The 26952-nt window shown below is 36.0% G+C and overlaps 1 protein-coding gene across 2 annotated transcripts in view; it reads left to right on the forward strand.

Moving 5' to 3' along the window:
• RSPO2 (R-spondin 2) overlaps positions 1 to 26952 on the forward strand; it is a 92913-nt gene that overhangs the window by 55577 nt on the left and 10384 nt on the right. The window contains exons 3-4 of one of the 2 annotated variants that reach the window (XM_088523135.1): positions 710 to 853; positions 2011 to 2199. In XM_088523135.1, coding sequence (XP_088379261.1) covers positions 710 to 853; positions 2011 to 2199 — 333 coding nt within the window. The remainder of the gene's footprint in view (positions 1 to 709; positions 854 to 2010; positions 2200 to 26952) is intronic. The other variant, XM_088523143.1, reaches the window with a different exon arrangement.

Here is a 26952-nt window from a genome sequence, read left to right on the forward strand (position 1 = left end):
CTTAAATTCTCAGAGAAAAATCGATGTTAGGGAATTTTTATCTCACTATTGATAGTACCTTTATATTTTTAAATCTTTTAATAAGGGCTATTTTACATGGATATTGGCATGGATAGTGAAGAACTGAGTTTTTTTGCATTACAGCACATGCATACCTGTAGATATGGAAATCTAACCTGTCACCTGAAAGAATTCATCCACCTATCTATAGGGTCAACTCATCAAATGATAAAATGATAAAAAATACATACATACTTCCTAACACAATTGATCACACCATATTTTCCTCCAAATTATGTAAGAGAATTTACATCAAGCATTTTTCCTCCAAAAAGATATAATCAATTAAAAAATCACTTAATTAGAAATTTTATGTACAGTTTTCATTAAAAAGCAGTCATTTCAGCTTTTTACTTTGAAAACACCTCCCTCATTACCAATGTTATTGTTTCCACTTTCCTTTGAGAACATTTCTATACAACAATTCAATATGACATTTTCCATTTTTTAATAAGAAAATGAGCAGAATTATGTGGAGGAAAATGTGGCACTTGGGAGTAAGCTTTTAATTACTCATATATATCGGGCAGGTATCAGGTTGACAATATTTCTCTTCATAGTACTTTCCATTTTGCTATTCTGCTGTCTTAAAAGCCTTTTCATTTTTACTTAAACTGTTGTGTTGTTCCTTACAATCCCTCTGGTTTAGGATGCAGAATAGAAAACTGCGATTCCTGCTTTAGCAGAGACTTTTGTACCAAATGCAAAACCGGCTTCTACTCTCACCGAGGCCGCTGCTTCAGAGGATGCCCCCCGGGATTTGCAGCCTTGGAAGAGATTATGGAGTGTGTGGGTGAGTGTTCAGCAGCTCTCTTTGCCAGGAGGCCAGGTTCAGATACATATGTCACTATTTTAAAATTTTTGCTGATGCTTTTGCATTTCTGATAAATAAATATTTACAAAGAGATTGTGTATGGGTCGCTTTCCCTCAATAATACTTTTTTTCCAAACTTTGAAATAAAGTATTAGTGGAAATACTGCTATGTTTGTTGTTCTACACCAAAAGGGTTTGTGCTTTTCACTAGAAATCAACTTATATGAAGGCTTAACTTCAGAATTTGTAAGTTTTCAGGCCAATTTTTACACTTTTTTACACTTTTTTCACACATTTTTCAAGATGTTCTTTTTACCAGTTTTATTGGATTTTTGCCCCTGTAACTACCTCTTCAGTTTGCCTTTTACCAAGCAGGGGATCCAGGTTCAGATTTTTCTGAATTTGTCGCATCTTGGCTTCTAATTCACTTCTCATTTCTCAGGAGTTCTCCTCTTTTTTGTTTTACAAGTTACAAGGGAACACTGCAGGAGCTTTTCATCCTCGCTCCTTGAGTCGCTGAGTTATATTACTACTGCAACTTACTGTTTCACATATAAACTGGACAATTTATTTTAATAAGGAGCAAGTCTCCACCATCAAATAAGTGGAATTTTTTTAGGGGAGATTTACTTTATAACTCTGAGCCAGCATTGGCAATTCTCATGGGTTTTCATGTGAGCCTCAAGATTTTGTCTTTTATCTTGAAGCCTGAAAACAGTGTCAAAACAGACTTTTTTCAGAAATAGTCCTTGCATTTTATGATGAAGCATGGCTAGACACTCTAGAATGTTGCAAATTCAGTTGGCAACCAAATAATTTATTTATTTATTTATTAAAAAGAGAAAAATTCAAGTCAATCTCATGATTTTAGGAGTGTTTTTGGATGCCTGGAATTCACCTCACTTCCATACAGGCAGGCTGATATTCTCACTGTTTTATGCTTAGACTGCTGATGCAGGCTGAAAAGATTCTTTTAGACAATGTAAGATATTTATTTTGTTTGTAGTCTATGAATTGTAAAACTCATAAGTAGTGTTTTCTAATTATGCATTCTTGCTAATTAAAAAAAAAAAAGAAAGAAGGAGAAACTAAGAGCCAAAAGACCTGCTAACTTGTTTTTTCTTTTGCTTTACTAGAAGGCTGTGAAGTGGGTCAGTGGAGTGAGTGGGGAACTTGCAGCAGAAATAATAAAACCTGTGGATTTAAATGGGGCCTAGAAACAAGAACAAGACACATCGTGAAGAAACCAGCAAAAGACACAATACAGTGCCCAACCATTGCAGAGTCCAGACGGTGCAAAATGGCCACGAGGCACTGCCCAGGAGGTAAGTGGAGTCCAGTCCTCCCAAGTTTTTGAGTTTTTTGTTACACAAATGCTTGTGTTAAACTTGAAATAAGAGCTGTTTCATCCCAGCTGAAGGAAAAATACCTTTTTTTTCCGATCTCCTACATAAGGCCCGAAAGGCAGCACTCACCACAGTCCTAATGTGTGTAGCAAAACTTGAGGGAAAGGCTCCTGTTGGGAATATAAGTCTCTCAATATGTGCAGAAACTTCTTCCTGCAATGACAGCAAGGCTTGTTCAATGAGGTCCACTGCAGAAGATTGCCACACGCGGATGTTTGAGCTACAGCATCGATGCTGTGCTGGTTGTGGAATAACTAATTGCTCCACACTTTGCAGTAAGGATGTTTCTAAATCTCGGTGCAGGCTGCACGCACAACACTGGTAATGGTGGTTTTGACTTGGTTACATACGGCAATGTTAACCAGAACTACAAATGTCTTACTTATTCTGAATATTATAAATCTGGGGCCATACCATGGCAGGAGCGACGAAAGCAGAGTAAAGCAATAGACATTAGGCTCTTTAGAGTAAGACTAGCTTGTGACAAACAGGTGGTTAAAAACAGCAAGTAGATAAAAGAAATGTTCAGATTTCTTTATCATGGTGTTTTAAGACTTAAGTAGGGAAGCTGATTTGAAAAAAAACAGTTTCAAATTTGTGCCCAGTCTTGTAGAGCCCAACATGGAGATGCAGAGATTTTTCAGCAAATCATAAGCCTTTAGAAGGGAGCATGTTTTACAAAACTTATTGTTATTCAGAAGGAGAGATAATTTTTAGGAAAATCATGTCTCTTGTCTATTTTGCAATCTTTTGTCAATTAGCAATGGTTTTATTGTGGGCACCAAGGCATAAGAGAATGAAGGTATGAAAGTCAATAAATGATTTAAGAAATTAGAGGAAGAAGAGAGATTCTTTACAAAAAGTCAGATCAACAGATAAACAGATAAATAAAGATTCCCCTTGAGAATCATAAGATCAAAGGAAAGTTCAGGCTACAAGTGACCTTGGAAGATCTTTAATACCTCCTGCTACAAGCAGTCAACTGGGCGATCAGACAAGTAAAAAGGAATAAAGAGTTGTGGAGTCCTGAAATAAAAGCATGACCTGATGAGTAAGGTAAAACTGACATGGTCTAAAAATAGACACGTAAATAAGAATGGGTTTTTTTCTGGAATTTTTGAGTGTGTCCCCCTTGAACATGCTGCCCACTACTACTCCAGGAAGACAGTATATGTAAACTTTTGGCTTAAAGAATAAATCCAATGCAAGTTTCATATTTGTCTGGAGTATCCTAATACCTTCTGGAAGAGAATATGAAGTTGATTCTCTTATCCAGGTTAATCAAGTCTAAATCATACACTCTTCAGTCCCTCTCCGTATGCACACATGCGTGCATGTGCATGCTCACACTCCCACACACAGTCCTGGTGGGTCAGGAGCACACAGGGAGCATGCAGCTAGGCACACTTACCCCTGAACCAAAGCTACTGAGTCCTCTTCGATCCAGGTGCGCTTATCAAGGCCACTACTGTTGTATGAGGGTTTTCTGAGCAGCTTTATTGGTCAGGCAGGGCTGGTACTAAGGAGCATTGACACTGTGCCTCAGCTAATGATTTAGTCAGAGTTTAATTAGTGCTTTGTCTTGGTAGCATAGTTAATCTGCAACCCATAGAAAACTCCTGAGGGTGTTAAAAAGTTGACTACAATTATACTGTGCTTTTATTTTATTTTATTTTATTTTTGTGAATGAAATGCAGTCACAATTCCAGCAGTCAGTTGCAAAACAAATACACAAAAAATGTCATGTTCATAAGTGAAAAACAATTTATTTAAATGACAGGTAAGTATTCCTGTCAGATATACTCAGTTTTGATTCTCAGTTACCTGCAGATCTCCATGAATAACAGTGAAGATGGTTTAAACTGCTACTATGTCCATTATTAGACCTCATAAAGAAGTCTTAACATAAAGGAGAATCATTGATCTTTCTCGTTTGCCTTTTTTTTTTATCATTTAAATGAAGATGATTGTGATTCCAATTCAGCAAACTGGCTAATAGGGAATGAAAGGAGTAGTGGTTAGAACCTGGTTTAATACTGATGTATTTTCATAGCTATTTTAAACTAAAGAATCATCAGCCAAACTTCTGCGTACTACTGCATCCATTTTATTCAGCCAATGTCAAAACGATGAATAATAGGCCATCCTTCTACAGTCTACATATTTGGTGGTATAAACTCCCTTCAACCTAATGCTCCTTGGTGTGGTATCCACCTTCTCCCTATTTGCCATAGATTTTCATGGATTCTATATACAAAGATTCATCTTTTAGCAGTGTACACTAAAACATGCACTGCTACTTAGATTAGTTTTTGTATATCTTTTTATATCAAGTCTCTATCTTGTAATTAAACATCTTCATTAGTAGTAAATTTGTTGGAAATGAGTAGTCTTTTCTGCATGTGTCCTGTTGGTTAATATTTGTAATACATTGTAGTGTGAAAAGCCCTTTGCTGTATGAGTATTACTCCCATGTAAATGAAATACAGAGAAAATAACTTGAACTCTTATTACAATAAAGCAATGGCATTTGATTAGTATTAAAAAACACCCAGCATGTAGCAAGATGGATAACAACTTTATGGTCAGCTTATAATAGTCATTCTGAGTGACCAGTTTTTTTTCTGCATAACTAGCAGCAGAACTCACTTTGAAAATGATCTGAGTTTACATTGTCAGCAATTTAAATGTAGCCCAAACAAGAGATCATGTAGACTTCTTATGCCATGTCAAAATGATTTATATTGTACACAATATACAGCCCATCTTTATGTTATTTATATTTTCTAAAATGCTGTTCTTATCTTTAAGTTAAACTGTTCATTTTAATACATTTAACATATTTAATATATGTAGTATTAGAAAGTAGTTTATAAATTTAAAAAAGAGAATATAGGTAGTCTAAGAGAAAGACTGGTTTTGTATGAGTTCTGTCAGGACAGACTGAATGAAATGGTACATCTAGAGGTTAGGTGGCAAAAAGGCTATGAAATTAACTTTTTGGGAGGAAGGACAAATAAAAAGGTAGAAATCAAGGCTGGATTTGGCTCACATGGGTCTGGCTCCTGGCATCTTTATGGCAAGTCAGAAGCATCTATATCAAGGTAGCTGTCTATGCTTCATCTATAGGCTAGTCCATAGACTGAGGTACATGAGCTGGTCCTTCTTGTTCTAACAGACTCTGAAGCTCACGTGATGGTAGTGAGGAGATCAAAGTGTTTTACTGCTCAACCAGAAGGAAGGAAAACTAACGTGTGTGAAGTTTACCTCACAGTGGAGAATTTCAGAAAACTGACACACATTTTCGGTTCAGCTCCATATGGTAGAGATTTAGTTAGATAATTTCCTTCATTCCTTCTGGTTTATGAATCCAATGCATATGCAGGGAGTTATTTTGTGGATGTAATACCCAGTCTTCATATAAACTTCTGACAAGTAGAATGTTACAGGTATGGTTTCAGTCTTGATAATTTAGTCAGGATCCAAATTACTCAAATTATTTTAAATGGTTTGAGAAGCCTGCTTAGTAGACCACAGAAAGCTGTAGCATGTTCATGAGACTGTAGTAATTTGGAACTATTGGGGATTCATACTGTTTTATAGGCAAATTCTCTTTGATTTCATAATTTTTTATTTCATATTTTCTTTACTGATTCAGGTCACTGATTAGATTTATATTTCAACATTTAGCTTTCCAAAGACACTCTGGTAGATTTTCCTCAGAGTTAGGAAATTTACTGTGCAGTTTGCGTCAAAAACTGTGACCAAATCTCAGTCCTTAATCAGAAGAGTTTTGCTGAAAAAGTCTGAAAAGCCTGTAGTGCTCTTTCATAACTTCGGGTTCCTGTAAGCTTTAAATATTACAGTCCTTTTGTGTCCTCCCACTCTGTGGACCTCCTTGCTCAAATTTTCAGGGATAAATGTTAAAGTGTGCATAACTACAAGTTTGAACTCTCCATACTGTATGCCAATGATTAATACCACTTTTATATCATAATGTAAAACATTGGCCTGAGTATAAACTTCCTTCTTTCCAAAGAAACTCCTGGGACAGGATGTGTTGCTGGCATTTTCAGTGTCCAAAGAAAGTTTTCCTTAGGCCTGGTTACTTTTGGGGGTGAGGAACCCATTGGGTTTGTCCTGTTGAAATCATCTGCTTTATAATATGTATTAATTATGATTATATGTCCAGTACATCTAAGATCCCTTTCCTTTATCATATTTCATGAAATTAGCAGGTTTTCCTATTAGTCATTCAAAATGTTTAGTTACTTTTTTAATCACTGTGAAGTACCAGGAGGCAGAAAAGTTGTTTACATAGAAGCTCATATAGAAGCTTAGAAAAGTAATTCTTAGTATTTAAAAATTCTAACATTAAAATTTTGAACCTGAAATAAAAAAAATAGTAACTCGCCAAGACTGAAGAACCATAATCTGTGTAAATGTCTCTTGAGAGACTATGTTAATATATCCTTTCTTCCTAATATTCTTAGTATATAAACTCACAGGAACATGTGGGCTAAGTATCAGATTATACAGCTAAAATTGTTGTAGATTGTGATAGATTAAATGGAACACAGGAAGCAAGGACATTTTTGGCGGTTTAGGGTCAGATAAAGTGCTTTTGACATATGCTTTCTATTTCTGTACACTTTATTTACATTTAAGCTACTATTTGTGATCCACATTACAAAAAATATTCTGAACATTTTTGTACAGACTTTTACAGATCTTTGCAGAAGTGTAATTTAATTAGTTTTTCCTGCTAACTACTTCAGTTTCTACTTATTAGGGTTTGAGATGTTGCCCATCTGGCTAAAATGGCTAAAATACTATCTTGGTTATGAATAGCAGTTCGTTATTGCTTTCCCAGTATTTGCTGAGTTCTGGAGATACGAGCTGGAAAGCAAGTGAAAGGTGATTTCACTTTTTTCCTACTGAAACCAGAAACACAAAAGAGGATACTGTACCGAGTTCAGATATGTTACTCCACGATACTTTCTTATGGTCAGTACTAATGGATTTAACTGTTAACTGACTTGGAACATTCAGGACATCCCATGCTGATCTTTTTGCAATCAGCAACTTTCTACACTTAGAAAAAAAATAACAACAATTAAGTTAAAAGCAATGTATAACATTAGTAGGTAGAAATATTATATGGGCTGATATATCTTGCTGTCTTGAAGTGAAGGTGTTGTCTGTATGCTTAAACTGTCCTAAACTGGTATAATTCCTAGTAGAAACAGTATTACAGATAAAGTTATGTCTAGTACATGGGTACTTTTTCCATTTTAAACATGCATTTTTTTCTCGGAGAGTGAATGTTTACAAATATCTGGCTTCACTTAGCTGACGCCTGTAAGGTAAGAATGTCAATTTTTTTTTCTTTTTCCGTTAAAAAAATTTCACGTGGTCTACATTTTTTTTCTTTTCAAATTTGTAATGGGAAATTTGGATTTCTCACTGAATATAAACAAAGCTTTATTGAGAAGAGGCTAACTGAAGAATCTTGCAGCTGTGCAATGACCAAGATCACAGAATCAAGTAAATCAGGTTAAAAGGAACATGGGTAGGTCAAGTAGTCTAACCACCTGCTCAGAGTAGGGTCAGCAATAAGATCAGGCCAAATTGCCAGGGCTATCTCCAGCCTGGTCTTGACATCCTCCCAAATCTCTATGTGATGTTCTAGATGTGGTCAGCTGAATGTCAAATAAAGAGCATAATCACTTCCCTCTAGCTCCTGAGTTAATCATACAGTCCAAAATGCCTCCAGCCTTCCTTGTTAGCAGGGCACACTACAGCTGAGTGTTTGGCCTCGTCTCCACAAGGGCCCCAGCTCCTTCCCAGCAGAGCTGCTCCTCAGATGGTCAGTGCCTAGCTCATATTGTTGCAGATACAGGACTTTGGCTTGTCCTTAATGGATTTCGTGAAGTTTCTTTCAGCTACAATGATCTGTTCTTCAGAAACAAGAAATCATAATAAAAAAAGAGCTTAAAATGAATGCAGCACAGAGCTCAGGCAGTGATCATTGTGATCCTTTTGAGCTTTTTGACTATGTCCACACTGAGGTGGCATATCCTGAAGCAGTTCATAAACCAGGCTGCTTTTGAAGCCTTCACTGCACTTGTAGTCAGTCTCAGTGTACAATACCTACAAACTCCAGCTGCCTTTTGAGAGTCAGTGCTAGGGTTTTGCCTAGGTGGGACTCTGTGAACGTAACCAATGTTTTATGTCACCTGTTATGTTATGTTGCCACAGGAACAGATAGCGTAAGTGGAGAAGCCCTATCCCACTTGGAACAGCAGTAACTGGCTTTTTCTACATGAGGACAGTCAAGCATTGGACCAAGTTTGTCCAGTAGGTCGTGCAACCTCAATCCTTGTGAGTTTCCAAGACCTGACTGGACAAAGCCCTGAGCAAAAGGTCGTGGACCTACTGAGATGGAAGCTGCAGTAAGGGTCGACCTGAATGATTCTGTGATTATGAGAGGAAGGAAAAACATACTTCAGCTTTAAGCTGAAATAAAAGTTTCTGTTTGGTCTTTTGAAGATTTCTGGCATATGATATTCCCAATTATCAAGGAGTTAGGATTACTGCTCATAAAAAACCAAACCAAAACAAAACAAAACTTGATCATGTTTGTTTCTAGTAATAAGATCTCTTAATTTGGCCTATTTAGTGACATTGAAGGAACCTGTAGAGTACGTCTAGTGTTTTGAATATAATGCTAGTCAAGTTGCTGACTGTTGTTTCATGCATTTCTGGGCTTAGCTTTAATCAGGGTGCAAGGGCTCATATCTAATTTTACTGTATTATTATTTGACCTGTTCACTTAATTTACTTTGAATGCCACATGCTTGTAGTTCAAAAAGCTCAGGCAGGATCTAAAAGATACATAGCACAATGCATCTTTATTTTAATTTAAGGTACTATGACAGTCTAAGAAAACATTGAAAGACCAGCATAAATACTAAAGAGATGCAGAAATTAAGCCATGTTTTAATTTTAGTCTTGCTTTGATTTTTTTTAGAGTATTTAAATCTTAAACAAAAATTCATTCTAACTTGTTGGCTTTTTCCATAACTTGAGGATTTTGTTCCATCATTGTTTTTAGGGGCTTATGGTTGGACTCAATGATCTCAAAGGTCCCTTCCAACCATTATGATTCTATGATTCTATAATCGTTAGTCATGATATAAATATATGTAGCATGTTAGAGACAAAAGAAAATGATCCTGCTTTGAAAAGATTATCTTACAAGTTGAGGCATGATCTGAAGGGGGATGGTAGGAAACTCAGAGCGCTGTGGTTTTAGGAAAGATGATAATATTTACAAGCAATAAGATCATATTGCTTTGGTTAGTATTGCATTAATTGTGAAGACATTGGAATGTTATTTATCACAGTAACGCTAAAAATACATTTTACAATTCTTTCTGGGATTCTTAGTATTGCAACAATATACATTGTGTCTGCTGCTGCGCTCTGAATTTTGCATCAGGACCTATTTCTTTGTCCTCTGCATAAAGAATAAAATTTCAAAAAATGTAGCTCTGATGAATAGTGGCTCTACTAGAATCAATACTACCAATCAGGCTTGTCTCTCTGATATATTTTGTGGACATCAATTGCACTCTGACCAAGAAGGATGGACCTTCGCTTTTCTGAAAATACACTCCATAATTTTCAGTAATAAAGTATGACTCAAGACTTCTGAAGGGAAAAAAAAAAAGACCTAAAGACCTTTTGGCATCAGCAGATAATTTACAATAAATAAACTCCACCAAAGACACTTACTTGCACAGTACTGGTTGGGAAAGCAATTATCATGAGCAAATATTTATGTGGTTATTTTATTTGATGGCCATGCTGCACATTTTGTGAAGGAGCAGCAAGTAGGAGCAAGAAGGAACAAGAGGAACATGGCTTGGAAGCTTTCCAGAAAACAAGAACTGTTTTATAGTATGGCTTAGCCCTTGGAGCCTGGCATGCTTGTTAGTGCATTTGTTCAGGAAACGAGCTTTTGTCAGCTGCAGAATCTGCTCGTCTGGACTGTCAACATCTGCTTTGTGTGTGAGCGATGTCCTGAGAGTATTAACTGCCTTTTTTTTTTTTTTTTCCTATTCTTGAGCTGGTCATATTTAGAAGGAATAATAGCACTAAGACTGCTGCAGATGAAACCTAATTGTAAAGGAAAGCTAGACTGTAAAAAAAAATGAAGTCCATAATTCGTCTCATTACAGTGAGAGTGCCTGCAACTGGACTTAGTGTGTTATAAACTGGTCTGTTAGTCTGTTAGTCTGAGGTGCATAGGCAAGCAGTATAGCTTTAAAAAGAGCAGAAAGGTTCTCATTTATATTAATTGAGAATCTAGCATATTAGAATCACAGAATAGTTCAAACTGGAAAGCACCTCAAGACTTCATCCAGTCCAACCTCCTACTTAAAGTAAATCAGCTGTTCGTCTGGCAGACCTCAAAGACTGAATATTTTCCCTTTCTGGGGCATAGCTCTACTCCTCTTCATCTCTATATGATCATTTGTGAAATGCTAGTGTATAAATGACCAGAAAAATAGAGTTATGTTTCTTTGTTTCTAAATGGAAAATGTAAAAATGCCCACAAAATTGCATTAAATTACATTTTACATGTACATTACATGTACATTTTACATTAAATTACATTACATTCGTGTTCATTGACACTCTGATGTGAAAGCTTTAAATTTGTGAGCCTGTTAGTTTGGGCAGTCTTTTTTTTTGACCCAGTGATGCAAGTACACAATATTATGCATAAAGGTATCTGTATTGGAGCACTTGCATAATTAACTGGTGCCTCTTAGTTTTGTAAATAATAAGTTGTGCACCTCTCATATATAAAATAACTGAAATACAGTAAGAAACTCTGTTGTTCTTTTCTGCATAAAGCCATGCCACTATGCTCTTCGTTTCTTGTATGTTGTCTTCTTTTCTCTCGTGCTACGAGGATAGGAAAATGAGTAAGATACTAACAGAGGAGTCTTAGTCCTCTCTACTTTCATACCAAAGAACTAAAGAAAGTTAATTAAAATAAATGATAATGCTAAAGGAGAGAAGATATGTTCTTTCCTTAGGGCTGATGAATAATAAATCTGTTAGCTCCTGATGCAAATGATGCCTTCTTTTCTATAGGAAAGTAATCATGAGTAATAACTGGTTCATACTCATAAGACTGGGCAAAAAAAAAGTTATAAAACAATTTTTACTCCAATCATTTTTATTTGAATAATCCACCAAAAACTAATTAATCAGAGATCAGATAATGACTTCTATGTTAACACACTCTAATAATCTTTCTGCAATGTAATATTCATCATTTCTTGCAAAAATAGAACTGCTCTTTAAAATGCTAATATTGTAAATGACCTTCTCAAAAAAAAAAAAAATGGCCAGGCCTAATTCTACAGAATTTGTTAAATAAGTTTTTGTATAACCTTGGGGGAAGGGAAGACTATCTATTCCCCCTACATTTTGACAGACAAAATTCTGCTTCCTGTAAGCGAGGAATCTTATCCATTACTTTAGTGAGTCCTTCAGTTCAAGATAAGATATTATAAACTGATTTATTATTATTATTATTAATTGCTAAAATGTAAATGTTGTATACATCTTCAGAAAAGGCAAGAAGCTGATCAGTCTTGGAAAGATTGTAGAGCAAGTTCCCTACAAGAAGACACAGCCAGCATGGTTCTACTAAGGACATATCATGTTTGGAGTCCGATTCCCTTTTATGATTGGAAAATCTTCTCTGTCCTTGTAGCCAAACTGGAGGCCGAATGATGGGCCCTTATTGTGTCTTGTCCTGCAAAGTCCCACTGAGCTGGCTAGGGAGCTGCAGCATATGAAAATGGAGAGAACTGTGTTTCTGTAGTCTGGAGGAGAAAACGTTAATTTTCCCCGGCCTAGAAGAAGAATATAAGAAAAAAGAACTATACTTCTCAGCAATGCATAGCGAAAGGACGAGGTAAAGGCACATGTTTTAACACAGTAAATTCCAATTTAACTGAAGGAAAATTCAAAGTGGGAGTTGTTAAGCACTGAAACAGTATTATCCAAAGAGAGAGTGGGATTTCCATTCTTGGAGGTTTTCAAAACTTAGCAAGGCCCATAGAGAAAAGATGCTACTTTGAAGTTAGCCCTGTTTTGACTAGGAAGTTATACTAGATGCTTTCCATTTATTCCTTCCAGCTTAAATTATTCTGTGATTATATTTGTATATCATATTGTTTTCAGTAGAAAAAAAAAGAAAATCTCTGGAAAAAAAAGAATTTTCAAAAGGAGTACCATAGTACCATGATCATGGGATCTTGCCAGAGATGGTATGCAGCTTAGAGTAGGAGGAAAGAAAGCTGATTGGAAAAAAGACAGCAAGATAAATCTTGTGATGGGCTAAATATCTTATCTCAAACCTAAAGGCCTGTTTTTTCAGTCTTGGAAGGCATCTAAGACAGTGATGTCTTTACAGGGTATCCTTCAAGACACTTCTGTAGAAAAGGATAGTGGTTCGCTCTTATCTTGTTTGTTTTTCCTTTTTTAGTGCCACTCCCCAAAGCATCCCTTATACTGGGCTGTATACACCTGAGAGCAATGTTTGAGCATTATTTGCCTTACCAGGACAATTCAGCCTGTGGAATTTGTGTGCTGTATTATCGTATTGCAGCATGATAAATATTCAACCTATTTTCAGAGGATCATCAGTGAATTACCATTAACACAGGAATGCTTACTCAAGCACATTTTCCCCTTCCTTCTGAATGAATACAAATAATCCTTCAGTTCTCTTTTTCAATTAAATTGTAAGTAATAGGAAATGTTTTGCTGAGAAAACTATCATGTAGTTTTTCCAGTTATTAAAAGTTGTGTGCACAATTTATTTATAGTCATTATTATATCTAGACCAGATAACTACTTTAAACGTGCATGTTTTCTCAAGTGTATTGCATTTCAAAAGCAGCCTGAATATCATGTGATGCAGTATTTCCAATGGGATTTGTGTTTTTAATGAATAACTGAGTAGGTACCAGAGTGCAAATCCTCCAAAATGACCAGACTACAATTTAGAACTGTCCCATGGCAATTATATAGTTCACAATTGTTTAAAAATGCTGAAAGAGAGCCAGATGCTAATCCACGTGGAAATAAAAGTACTGAAAATGGTTGTGGCTAATCTGTGTGCACAAATTATATTTCTCCATAAAAGGGAACTGACAAATTTTATTGTACATTCCCTTATGAAGTAACTAGCTCTTGTTAGGTTTCTCTTTTGCTCACCCTAAAACAACTTACCTGTACAAGGAAAAGCTATATGTTTGCTTCTGATTCTCAGCCAACCAGCTATTTTTATATTTTTTGTGTTATGGAATTAGGTGTTTCAGTCACAGCAGAGAAACAGTTTCACCTGTCCAAGATTATTTCTTTTTCCCCAAGGGTCAGTAAAGCACAACTCTGCGCATACATCCTCCCAAACCGTGGGCCCTGTGTGGAGCATCTAGGGAGCAGGGTGCAGGGTGCAGGGAAAAGCAGTCTGCCTAAGCTTATTTTTAAAGATTCTAAGATTTGCTAAGTTATTTCTTTATTAAGAAGTCTCTCTTTGAGTAATAGACATATTAGACATAATAGATATATACAGGTATTATTATTCATTTTAACAGCATTGATGCAAGATCACATCCAAACAGGATTTTCAATTGACTGTTTCTGATACTTTTCATCTTTTGTACCGTTATCTTTCCAACAGTACATGTAGTAGGTATGGCAGGTTATTCCAGAAGTAACAGCAACTGTGGCTGAAACATAAAGATATCATCATAATAATTATCATATAAATGTCAATATCGATAATATTTAGACAATAAGTGGTACTTATCCATCTGTCTCATGATCTTTAAGGAGGCAATAAGAAAATATCTGTGTGACTCTAAATGTTGGGATGTGTTCTGAAAGTGTGGATTGGTGATCTCTAGTCAACTAGATCATCACCAGCTTATTTATGTCAGAATTAAGATTCTTTGGATACATATGGTGTTGCCAGCACTTAAATAGTCAGTTTAAGTAGTTAAAACTTTTCAGCTGAGCCATAACTGTGTAAATACTCCTTGCACAATACCAGAGTAAATTATCTAAGCATACATCACACTCTTTCTTGTAACAAGCTATCAGTGTACATGCAGTTACATATACCTTATATTACTATAATTGGATACAGCCTGCCTGTATCCTTTACATTATTTTTCTTACTATGGAGAATGATTTTGAATACTCCATTGCCTAGGTGCTTGATTGATAGCTAGCAGCAAATTAAGGTAATCCACGACAGCAGCCTGATGGATTCAGTGAATTCTGCAGAAATGGCCACAACCAGAAAGGACAACTCTGGAGAACAAAGAATGCAACAAAGAGGAAAGAGCAAGAATATGAGAAACATCTCATTGTGGCCTCTTTGTATCATTTGTCTCTTTAGGCATCAGTACTGAGGAAAAAAAAATAAAAATAAAAGGGCCACATGACCATAATTGTGTCTTCAATAATGGTTTTGTTTGTTGAATACAAAAGGTAAAGCCTATCCACACCTGCTGCTACTCCAACTAGTTCCCATTGATTTAAAATCCAATTTCCACTGGGTGTGTCTAAAATAATATGCAGATCAGAGCTACAGCTCAATAGCTGTTCCCAGAAAAGGAAACAATTTTAAAGCATTCCCATAATGCTGGGCAAGAGATGGTTAACTCTACTGAGAAACAAGATTTACTAGACTGAGCAGTGCTACTTAGACAAAATGCTTTCAGGACATGAAGTAGGATATTTGTGGTAAAGAACCGTGATTTGTTGTGGGGGAGTATAGCTCCTGAGTGCTATAGTTTCTAAACCAAAGATAATTAACCCACCACAAAGATGGTTAAAGTCCAATTTCATATTTTTGCTCTGAATTTGTGTACCAGATTATTTTGTTACGTCTTTCTTTGCTATGTATTCCTTACAATATCTAAATTAGAAGTGACAAATTTTATACAGCCTAGCAAAGAAAACCCACAATATGGCAAAATACAGAAAGTAAATTTTAAGCAGTTTAAGTGTGTACATAAGAGACAAACACTAAAAATCAGTTTCACAACTCTGCCATATAGCTAGGAATACATGTATCTAGAACATATGTAACTATGGACTGTAGGACTATATGTGACTAGTGTAACAGACTCTGAGTGTAACTGCAACAGAGAAAAGAGAGTACATTTAATAACCAAGGAAATTTCTCGGTCATAAAAAAACGCTATGAAAAACACGTACTGAGCAAGTCCTGTATCAGGTTTGGGCCAGATATTTTTTGCACTGATTAGACCCCTAGAATAGGAGATGGAAGGTTTCTCATTTAAAGAAGGCACCATAGCAGACTATAGAGCACTAAGTCTGAAAGCAAAAGGAGGTTTATTTGGAAATCATTGTGAACTATGTCAGCTTGATAGCACAAAATACTGACATACAGGTGCCGCAATCAATTTTCATAGTCATTGGAGGTGATTAAAGATATATGTATTGTCTTCAGCACTTATGAATAGATGCTTTCAGCTTTAGCAGGCAGTACCTCCTTATTCTGCCTCCACCCTTTCCTCCTGGGCTCCTCGGTCAGTCTGAGCATAGGCTGCAGTAATGCCTCTTCTAGGAGCGGGGAAGCTAGCAGAGCAAGAGACCATGGACATATAGACGGAAAATTATTGTGAAATGAGGTTCATTTTTCTTGCAGCTGAGGCAATGGAAAGGAGGACAGGGACATTATTACTGCAAAATTCAGTAACAGAGATGGCCGAGAGAAGGGCAATGTATTTCATAAGAGGTTTTATAACATGCTGAATATTTCTTTCCACTGGATTTTTTTTAATTAAATAAGTAGTCTTCCTTAAAATTTCAGGCACTAAAAATGTTGATTCATGCGCCTTTTTCATAATGATTTTGGGTGGAGTCTGTTGTGAAAGAATAATATATTTCTTTTTTTTCTCTCTAACCATCTATGATTCTATGATCTAAATTATTTTTTTTAAGATCAAAGAAATCTCTATTTCTCAAAAGGGAAATATCCTCCTTCTGACCCCTTCCCTGTTTTGCCAATGTCATAAATTGTGACTCTGGTTTATAAAGCGTTCATGTCCTAGTTCACTGGGTGACATCCTCATCCGGAATAAGTCAGTGTTGTTTCATAGATTAGTTCCTATTTGACTTTAGCTTTAATGAGCCTGATCATCTTCATACCTATCAATCACATGAGGTCAAGAGAGTTCTGTTGAAGCGAGTAAAGGTTCATTGCTGCAAGACTGATTTAAATGAGAAGAAAAGGTGACCATTTTTTTAGTCCTTAGTTATTCCATAGAATATTCAGATCTCATTGTTTTCATAAATATATAATATACAAACATAAAATTATAAAATGAAGAAATTCTTGGTTGCCTTAAATTAAGATTGTGAATTTGAAATAGGAGGCAGAATATAACTAAAATCATTCTCACTTTATTGAGAGATTTTGGAGCCTCTCTCCATTTCAGAGAAGGAGAAATAACTAACAAGTAAGAGAAAAATAAAGGAGAAAATAAAATAAATGATGGTAAATAATACACCGCCCCACCATGCTCACCCTCAGCCTGGGGACTGTAGACTAATGATCTAAAAACATTTCTTAGACAATTGCCCAAGTCAGCTCTCCGTATCACCTGCTAGGGCTATTAAAGAAGCAGGATGTAGGATTTATTCATAAGTGTGTGTTTCATTTTTTTATGTGATGTAGTATTTCATCCAATTATACAATTAATTATGTAAAGTTTCTAGACCTGTCCAAAATGAGGTAACACTATCATAGCAGTTTACAGGGAATTGAGCTGCTTTGTCTACCTGATATGCCACTTATTCTATTTTTTTTTAATTACTTAGAACTAAGACAACAGTAAAGCAGAGAATGGAGAGAAGGCCTAGTATCCTAAGAGCAGTGCAGTATAGAAAATTTGAGCTCCTAATTTCATCGAAAATGACAGGTGATGGAATAGATTTCTGGAAATGGAGGATACTGTTGTTATTAAATTGCTACAGTGATGGAAAGGAAAAGTGACTGAATCCTATAGGGGTGTTCAGTCCCACAGGGGCACTTACGGAAGCTCCCGTCCTTCCGGAGCCGGAGCCCTTAACAGTCTGGGGAGTTTCCCTGTGACCCTTTTATTGTAATCATTCTTAAAAAGGTTTCACCTCTTCACTTTCCAAGAGTTTTCAGTAAAGAGAGCAAAGTAATAATGAAATCATTAGTGGGAGTTTTCTGTACTGCCTTCTCTGAGCATGTTTGTCACCGGTTTCCTGATAATTCTTATTTTTCTTAAAGATCAGCTGCTGGAATCACCTCATAATAACAGTTTTGATATTCTAGGTAATTTTTCTAGTCCTTATAGCTGCAAGAAAATATCTGAAAACACAGAACCCCTGAAAGTTTCAATACCAAAAATAAAATAAATGTGTGGAAATGAAATACTCCTTTAAAATATGGTGGTTTTACATTTTATTCATGATTTGGAGGCTAGCTCATGATTTTTGAATTAACAGGGTTGTCAAAATTGCACATGACATCCAATACAAAAAGGAATTTATTTAAAGGTGCTGGTATAGAGTTTTAATGTTGATCTAAACTCTGTGTCTCATTTAGGTATTATTTGAAAACTGATGTATTTCAGTTTATGAAAAAAAGTTGGCATATATTTTGTAAAGAAAGGAATGTTAGTATTTTAAGACTGTAGATGTGGCATATTTCCAAAAAGCTTGCTTTCACTGTGTTTAAATAAAACCTAGTCAGCAGCAAAAAATCAAATGGTAGTACCAAAAACACATTTCAGTGCATTAATCCAGCATGCTAATTTCAGAAGACTGGAAATTCATATTCTAGTTTAGGCCCTGAAAAGGAGAAAATCACAATATCCTTCAAACAAACTAAATAGCTGGTTATTTACTTCCTTGGTTCCTGTCAGCAGCTTCATCTGTGTTAAATAGGTGTAATTCTGTGTGCTCAAATGGAATGAATTAGATCCAGTTTTATCAGAACCAATTTTTCCAAATCCTTTATTAATTTCCTGATACAGAGTAAAATACTTCAGTCTCTCATTATATTTAAATTCTCTTAGTGGAAAAGTAACTTTTTAATTTTTTTTTTAAATTACCCACCTGAATTTGAGAGAGTGGGATTTCCATTCTTGGAGGTTTTCAAAACTTAGCAAGGCCCATAGAGAAAAGATGCTACTTTGAAGTTAGCCCTGTTTTGACTAGGAAGTTATACTAGATGCTTTCCATTTATTCCTTCCAGCTTAAATTATTCTGTGATTATATTTGTATATCATATTGTTTTCAGTAAAAAAAAAAGAAAATCTCTGGAAAAAAAAGAATTTTCAAAAGGAGTACCATAGTACCATGATCATGGGATCTTGCCAGAGATGGTATGCAGCTTAGAGTAGGAGGAAAGAAAGCTGATTGGAAAAAAGACAGCAAGATAAATCTTGTGATGGGCTAAATATCTTATCTCAAACCTAAAGACCTGTTTTTTCAGTCTTGGAAGGCATCTAAGACAGTGATGTCTTTACAGGGTATCCTTCAAGACACTTCTGTAGAAATTTTTCCAAATCCTTTATTAATTTCCTGATACAGAGTAAAATACTTCAGTCTCTCATTATATTTAAATTCTCTTAGTGGAAAAGTAACTTTTTAATTTTTTTTTTAAATTACCCACCTGAATTTGAGAAAAGAATTCTTGGCTGTGGGGGTAGCAGAGCCCTGGAACAGGCTGCCCAGAGAGGTTGTGGAGTCTCCTTCCCTGGAGATCTTCAAAACGCGCTTGGACGCAGTCCTGTGCCACGTGCTCTAGGTGACCCTGTGTGTGCAGGGGGTTGGACTAGATGATCTCTAGAGGTCCCTTCCAACCTTAAGGATTCTGTGATTCTGCTCACACATGTGTTATATGAACATTTAATTTGATTATACAATTATTCCACTACTTCAGTGTTCATGTTCAGCTGAGCAAGTTTATCAAAACCTGCACATTTTAAAAGTCCATTGAACAATAAAGATTCCACCCAGCAGCCAAGGGTGTGAGTGTTTCAAAGCAACACTTTGGTGTTCTAAACATTCAGAATAGTTGCAAGGGGAAAGTGTAGGAGGTTTCAAATTTAAACTTTTACAGAGAATGAAGTGATAACACTTACTATTGTTGGCTATATAACCCAGTAATAACTTGGAGGAAAATTGTTTCCACTTGGCAGAAGTAAATACTAAACAAGCTTCATAATCTCATCTTTGCTAGTAAGCACATTTTGCTTTTAAAAAGGAGCTAAAATGTACTTATGATGATCTTACACTTCTAAAGATAAGTGTAAGAGAAACTTTGTCTAAACTGGAATTTTTGGAGTATTTTCCTGCCAGATTTAAGAAATAATAATGATCAGATCTGGATGTCCCTTGCTTGAATCTTCAAGCAATGTTTATTACAGACTAGCTTTATTTTAAAGGAAAAAGAGCAGGAAATTGAGTATTAAGTTGTGTGTATAATGTTAAAATTTGGAAACACTTTTGTTTGAATTACTGTAGCTTAAGAGCCAGCATTTATTATTCTACTTTGATTTTTATAACTCTCAACACATTTGGCTAGGATATTGGAACTTAGATTTTGTGTGTGCTTAAATTTTTCTGAATAAGTTTGAAATCTCTTGTGTTGTTCACTTATGCCTAAAACTTACCATGTCATCTGCAAAAGTCTACCCCCTGTTTTTTTTTTTTAATATAGTGTGAAATATATTCCTAGAAATAAAATGTTTGCATAAATCCCATTTGGGGTATCAAGAGAATACTCACAGCTAGAATAAGACATATTTTTAACTATTAGCGCTTCTTTTAATACAGTACTATTGTTGTTCAGACATTGAAAGTTCAGTGAGTCAGGTTCACCAAATTCCATTACTAAGTGCTGAGCTCTCTTGAAAATCATGCTGGAAATTCTTCTACTGAGTAGTTCTGTACTTGAATTTTTGCTACTGAAGAGAATCTTTTAAAAAGATTTTGTTTTAAGTGTGTTTTAAGAGATCTTTTTTTCAAAATTTCCTATTGACTTCACCAGTTGGACTGGCGATTCCAAATCCCTCTGGTATTTTTGAACTCTGGTATAGCAATTGGGTTTGAAACCATTGGGCAATAAAACATTTGTGCTATTGCCCGATATCAGCAAAACTGTAATCAATTTATTTTGAAGTATTTTAAAATATGTTATTAAAAGATCTAAATGAGGCAGTGGAATAGTGAAAAGCCCAGTGAGAGACCATACAGATTTCCTTATTGTAAGTACTTGGAAATTCCACATGACTTTGAGCTAATGATAGCACAATATGTTTTTGAATAGAGTCAGATTATTAACCCACACCTCCTGAATTCTGATGTGAGACTTGGACCTCAAGTATCTCTCCACATTATTGCAAAAATGCTTCAAGCTGATTTAATTTATCTTACTCTTAAAAAGAAGAGGTAAACATTTCATTAGGTGATAGAAATAGCTAAAACTTTACCTTATAACTATGCCATCGAAACAATCTTTTTTTGCAATTTTTGGAGCTTCCTGTACTGACTAAAACTAAAATTGCAGGAGCATATGAAAATATTTAAATGGTGGTTGATGGATTGTGTTTTCTTTTGTATGATTATCTTCTTATTGTACTCTGTACAATTGTGTTACTTGATATACAGCTATTTTTCTAAATGTCAAGATGTGGTTGGTAAATAATGTTAAAACTCCATCTCATGGTTACTACAATAAATTAGTTTCAATGGAATAATGTAACTGGGAGAGGAGATGGAGCTGTTGTGCAAACTGTGCATTTTTGTTCGGATATTTCTACTTCTGATTTTTCTTTAACTTAGCTAAAGCAGCCACAAAGAAAATTTGATATGTTTTTAATGTTATTGGAGGAAAAAAATGTCTGGTAATATTTCATAAAGTCGCTTTTCGACTCTCATGAGCAATCGTCAATTCAGTATTGAGACAAGCTCCAGTGTCCCGCTCTGTTGAGCTCTGCTGCGTCCAGAATCGCATGCAGAGGTGGAAGAGCTGGTAAAGGTGCAGTGCCCAGTGCGTGCTGCAAAGGAGAACCCCAGGCATTGACCCTAGTGTAGTAGCTCCACTGAAAGCTGGAATTTCAAAGTAGCTGAATTTAGGAGACATGTGTAGTGTACTGTCAGACTTCTGCTCTGTGCTTCCACACAATAACTACAATTTTCTCTCTTAAAATAATATAGTTAATAGGTAACTGCTTCATTTTGAGGATGGTTAAAAAAAACCCACCTAACATAAATTCACCAGTACGTCTATGTACCATTCTCTCTGCCTTCCCTTTATTTCTATCTTTGAAACATTGAAACATTTCTTCCTGTTTAACTTCATTGAGAGCTCCACTAGTTTCCCGGTGTCCTTCTGTTTCCTGTGCTTTTTATTTTATTATGTTTTTGTGGTGGTGGAAGATTAATAACCAGACGTTTCCACTTTGTATGCTTCATATATTTACCCCTTAATGCGATATTCACTATTTCAATTTTGCTTTTACTTCTAGTCTCTATGAAATAAATTCCTTGATGTAACTCATTTAGACTGAAAATATCCTTTTTTTCTGCCTACCAGAATTTTGTTGTTTGGTGATACCATTTCATTTTTAATAGTTACATTAAATAATTCGGACATATTTGTATAGGTTTCAGTAGGAAATCTCAATCAATTTATATAAACACGGTTTGAATCCAAAATACAATATGAAGTGACAGTAAGATGGTTATTAATTGTGGTTTATTCTATGTCTTTGGAAGTGAGTATGCTGTCAGAAGTGGAAAGTTCAGGGTGTTCTTATTGCTTATAAATTTGCCTTGGTGCTACATAGTTTACAGCACCTGATATTTAGCTGTAGATATTGTGCAGCTTGGGAGGGACAATTTATATGACTAGAGATGAGCACTAAACCTCACTAGGACATAGAGGACAACTTAGGGAGAAGTACTAGAAACTAGTAACTAGGGAGAGAGTTATGCATTTTTTAATGAAAAACTACCTAGGATATAGTAATACCAACAAATTATCTGTAATTGTTACTTCAATCTACCAAAAGGTTGAATAGCACTTTTCTTTATACTATGGGCACCCTGTCCTTATAATTGGGATTTACACCACTTTTTTTTCTGATTCTACTGTTCTAGAATATGTCCTTCATTCTGCAATGACTTTATCTCTCTCTGACCTTCTGCAAAACCAGCAACAATAATAGTAAATGACTGCAGAACCTGAAAAGATACCTCCTGTCTTCAAATGTCACCATAAAACCCTGAAATTCATTAGCAAACTGCCTTCTTGACTTCTAAGCAACTGTACATTTTACTCTTTTCAAAATAACATCTACTTCTAAAAGATGGGTGTTTGGGTGTATATTTCTGACAGGTAGTCACTATATTCAAAATTCTCTTTTAAAATGTTTACTGAACCCACAGTCTTATTTTGTGTGTAGTTTTTCGATGTGAAATACAACCCCTGATGGTTCGGCTACATTATATTCAGATGAACATCTGCAACAAACTCTTAGAATTTGCATTAGAACAATGACTGGCTGAAATACTGAGCATCAGCACAGAATATTAACAGATGCCCTTCTCTTTTCTGAACCTTCTCAAGCACTAGGAAACACGTTTTCTGTTTCTTTTCCCAAAGACGATAGAGTTTGTACTTCAGAATGTGGCCTGGTGATAGCAATTTGTGAAAAAAAGCAATCTAAAAAATGCAGGTGTGCAAGACAGGAAATGAGATTCTGCCACCTCTCCAATTATTTTTTTCTGAAATTAGTGTCCACACAGGCTTTGATCTATTGGAGCTAACATGATGGGCCAGGCTTTCAAAGCCATCCATAATTGGAAGCCATAAGCAAAAATATGCAATCACTTTCTATAATTGTAAGCACAGAATAATTCAAATAAGGACACCATGCACCTGATCTGTAAGGCACTTTAATTAGAGTGATGCACAATTATTTTAGATGATTTTCAATCAAGCTGCAAGCATCAAGTTTCTCAAAGGCAACCTCTTCTCAAATAATGGATATTGTAGATCAGCATTGCAAAAGATGTAGATTCATTTCCATCATATCACAAACAGACCAGGTGCATGTGGCCATGCAATAACAGATATCCTGATTTTAGCATGAAACCTGTGATCGGTTGGTCAGTTGAAACTCTGCTCTTTCTTCACTTTCTTTGAGGCCCATCTGGCTGAAGTTCAAGTTTTCCTGTAGCATTTCTGACCTGTCCAGTCTCATGCAGTACTTGCAGGACTTGCAAGTTCAATGCATGTCTCCTGCTTTTCCCTTGCTAGGCCTATTTAATGCATTTTCAGTGTCACGAAAATCTGGCCATCCCTTTTCTGCAAAAAAAAACCTTTCTAATATTCTAAAATTCCCCAGCAAAAACCTGTTTGCAAGGCCATCCCCAGCAAGTGGCTAGTGGTCAGGTACCTGATTTTTCCCAGGGTTCATGTACAGTGATGAAAATTCTTGGGAAAGGGAACATATAGATTGTTCACCCCTTGCACCCATTCTTCCTGGGTCCATCTGGGGCTTGTGTTACTTGATGTGTCAAGTTGCAGGTCCAGGGCAGCAACCCTCTTTCTTCCTCTCTCTGAGGTACCAGCTGTCTACCTCAGCCAGTAACATTATAAGCACCTCTGCTTATAGAGATTTGTGAAATTTGAGGATCAGAGCATTTTTCAGGACCTATGGCCAACACAGAATGAACAAAATTGTGTTGACAGTTATGTTATACATCTGATCTGTTGTTTGAAAGCCCAATTATTATCCCCAGCAATAATTCTTGCATATAATAAAAGAATATATCAAGTCTTCAAAAAAGGGCATATTTTCACTGCCAAATAAATTTACGCAACTGAATCACTTATCAAAACAAAATTTTGGAGAAATAATGAGATCAAGCCAGTAAAGTTCTTCATTATTTCAATTACGGATTGAAATTTGTGACATCTTTTACTATTAAATAAAAGGAAAAAAATATCCTCTCCCTTTATAATATATCACATTGTTCTGTGTTAGTTTTAGCTTCTGTTCCTGGCTTTTTGTAGATCTGCAATCCATTACAGCGGCGCCTATTATAGCAAATACTGTGGAAGATTTGCCAATTTTTCCGTGATAAACGTTGTTTTTCAGGAATTCATACTTACTCATAAAAATTCCCTCCTAGCTGAGACTTGGCATGGAAGGCCTTGATTCACAATGATTTTGCTTGTGTATTTTTATAGACTTTCAAAAATAAATCAATCTCATTTATTGTCAGAAGTATTTTAAAATAATGTATTGTTTATATTTCATATAATTGTATCCATTGGAAACAAGGAATATTATGGCCACTTATCTAAATAGACGCATTTCCTGATGATGAGTGTTTGCTCTATTACACTTATATCATAAATTACTTTTAAATGTTTCTGTGTTTTTTGTCTATTGGGTAGAGCCACACAGAAACTGATGAGTAGTTTAATATGGTGAAATTATTTTCAGTGTTCTACAAATTTCCAAAAAACTAAAGTATTTTCCTTTTAACAGCAGACTGTGCATTAACTGTCTAACTCTTTAACTTGTGGTATGGTGTTTATGTTAAGTTGTAATGTGCATTTTAAGAGTTATTTCTCTATATGGCATATTCATTTTATAGTGGCAGCATTTTTCTATTTCAGTAGTTTCATACAAATAAATATTGCACTACATTCTGAAGTTTTGTCAGTGGAGATATCACCCACTTTGTGTTTCTTAACTACGTTCTGATTCAACAAAAAGACTTCTGAGAAGAAAAATTAATGCCTCCTAGGAACTAAGTTACTAACAATATTCAGTAAAATGCTAAAATGCATACATCATTACAACTGAAATTATCAGAGAACATTTTTTTACTGAGGATGTTTCCATAGTTCCGACAGAGGTGAACTCTACTGGCAACTTCTCACTAATAGAGGTTTTAACTGCCTTCCCAGATAGGTTAACCAGGAAGAAATGCTCAATCTTTATTATATAAATTTCTTCTCAACTGGATAATAATACTTTATCTTTTCTGATGAAATCAGGTTAGGAAAAGACCTTATTATCTAAAGTTTGCTTGCACAGAAAGTAACAACTGAAATCACATGTTCTAAACCCTGTAGTTGTGGGAGTAGATTAGAGGAGAATAACAAATAGCATTAAGGAGTGAGTTATCATTCAGCTGCACAGAAGGAAACTGGGAAGATGTTAACCATAACTAGAAAGGGAATAAATTCAGACAGAAACTCAGGAATCTCTTAAAGTCAACGGATGAAAAGAAAAAAATGTTATCTGTTAGTCTGTTGCCCACTATTTTATAGGACAGTTCAAGTCAGCACATGGAACAGATGTGAGAAAGGCACTGGCTAAGAAATGAGTATTTGATACACAATGAAATAAGCAGCCTTCACTAGAGATCAACTTTACTTCACTGTGAGAAACTGATAATCACTTAATCAAGCTTGATTCAAATAAATACTTCCTTGCAGTGCACAAAACAGCATCAGTCCAGCTAGAGTATGTAGTTACACACTTGAATGTCTGTTTTTCACAGAATCACACAATGGTTGAGGTTGGAAGGGACCTCTAGAGATCATCTAGTCCAACCCACCCTACTCCAGCAGAGACACCCAGAGCACAGGGCACAGGGTGGCATCCAGGCAGGGTTTGAAGATCTCCAGAGAAGGAGACTCCACAACCTCTCTGGGCAGCCTGTTCCAGGGCTCCATCACCCTCACAGCAAAGAAGTTCTTCCTCACATGGAGATGAAACTTCCTGTGTTTCAATTTGTACTCATTACCCCTTGTCCTGTCACTGGACACCACAGAGAAGGGCCTGGCCCCATCCCCCCTACATTCACCCCTCAGGTACATATTGAGCAAATATCCTCCGTCTTCTTTTCTCCAGGCTAAACAGGCCCAGCTCGCTTCGTCTTTCCTCATAAAATAGATGCTCTCAGCCCCTTAATCATCTTTGTTGCTCTATGCTGGACCCTCTCTAGAAGCTCAATGTCCTTCTTGTACTGGGGAGCCCAGAACTGCACCCAATACTCCAGGTGCGGCCTCACCAGAGCTGAGTAGAGGGGGAGGATCCCCTCCCTCGACCTGCTGGCAACGCTCCTCCTGATGCAGGCCCATATCTCTTTCACCTTCTTGGTCACAAGGGCACATTGCTGCCTCATGGTTAACTTGTTGTCTACCAGGACTCCTGAATCCCTCTCTGCAGAGCTGCTTTCCAGCAGGTCAACCCCTAATCTGTACTGGTGTCTTGAGGTTGTTCCTGCCCAAGTGCAGAACTTGCATTTGCCTTTTTTAGTTCTGTTTGTTCTAGGCCAGGGCCTTATAACATATGCATCCAAAACTAGAACTATTACAACTGCTCGGTTTGAAAGCAGATACTCATTTGAAGTTAGTCATGACTAAAGAGTTATGGTAATTTTTATTTAATCATCTCTTGATCTTGAGGTACAAAAGAAAAGTGTACAGGAAACTATGATGCTTTCATTAATCAAAACACTGTTGAGTCC

The sequence above is a fragment of the Tinamus guttatus genome, unplaced genomic scaffold (assembly GCF_059628265.1).
Source record: "Tinamus guttatus ecotype Peru unplaced genomic scaffold, ASM5962826v1 Tinamus_guttatus_pri_ptg000012l, whole genome shotgun sequence".
NCBI classification, from domain to species: domain Eukaryota; kingdom Metazoa; phylum Chordata; class Aves; order Tinamiformes; family Tinamidae; genus Tinamus; species Tinamus guttatus.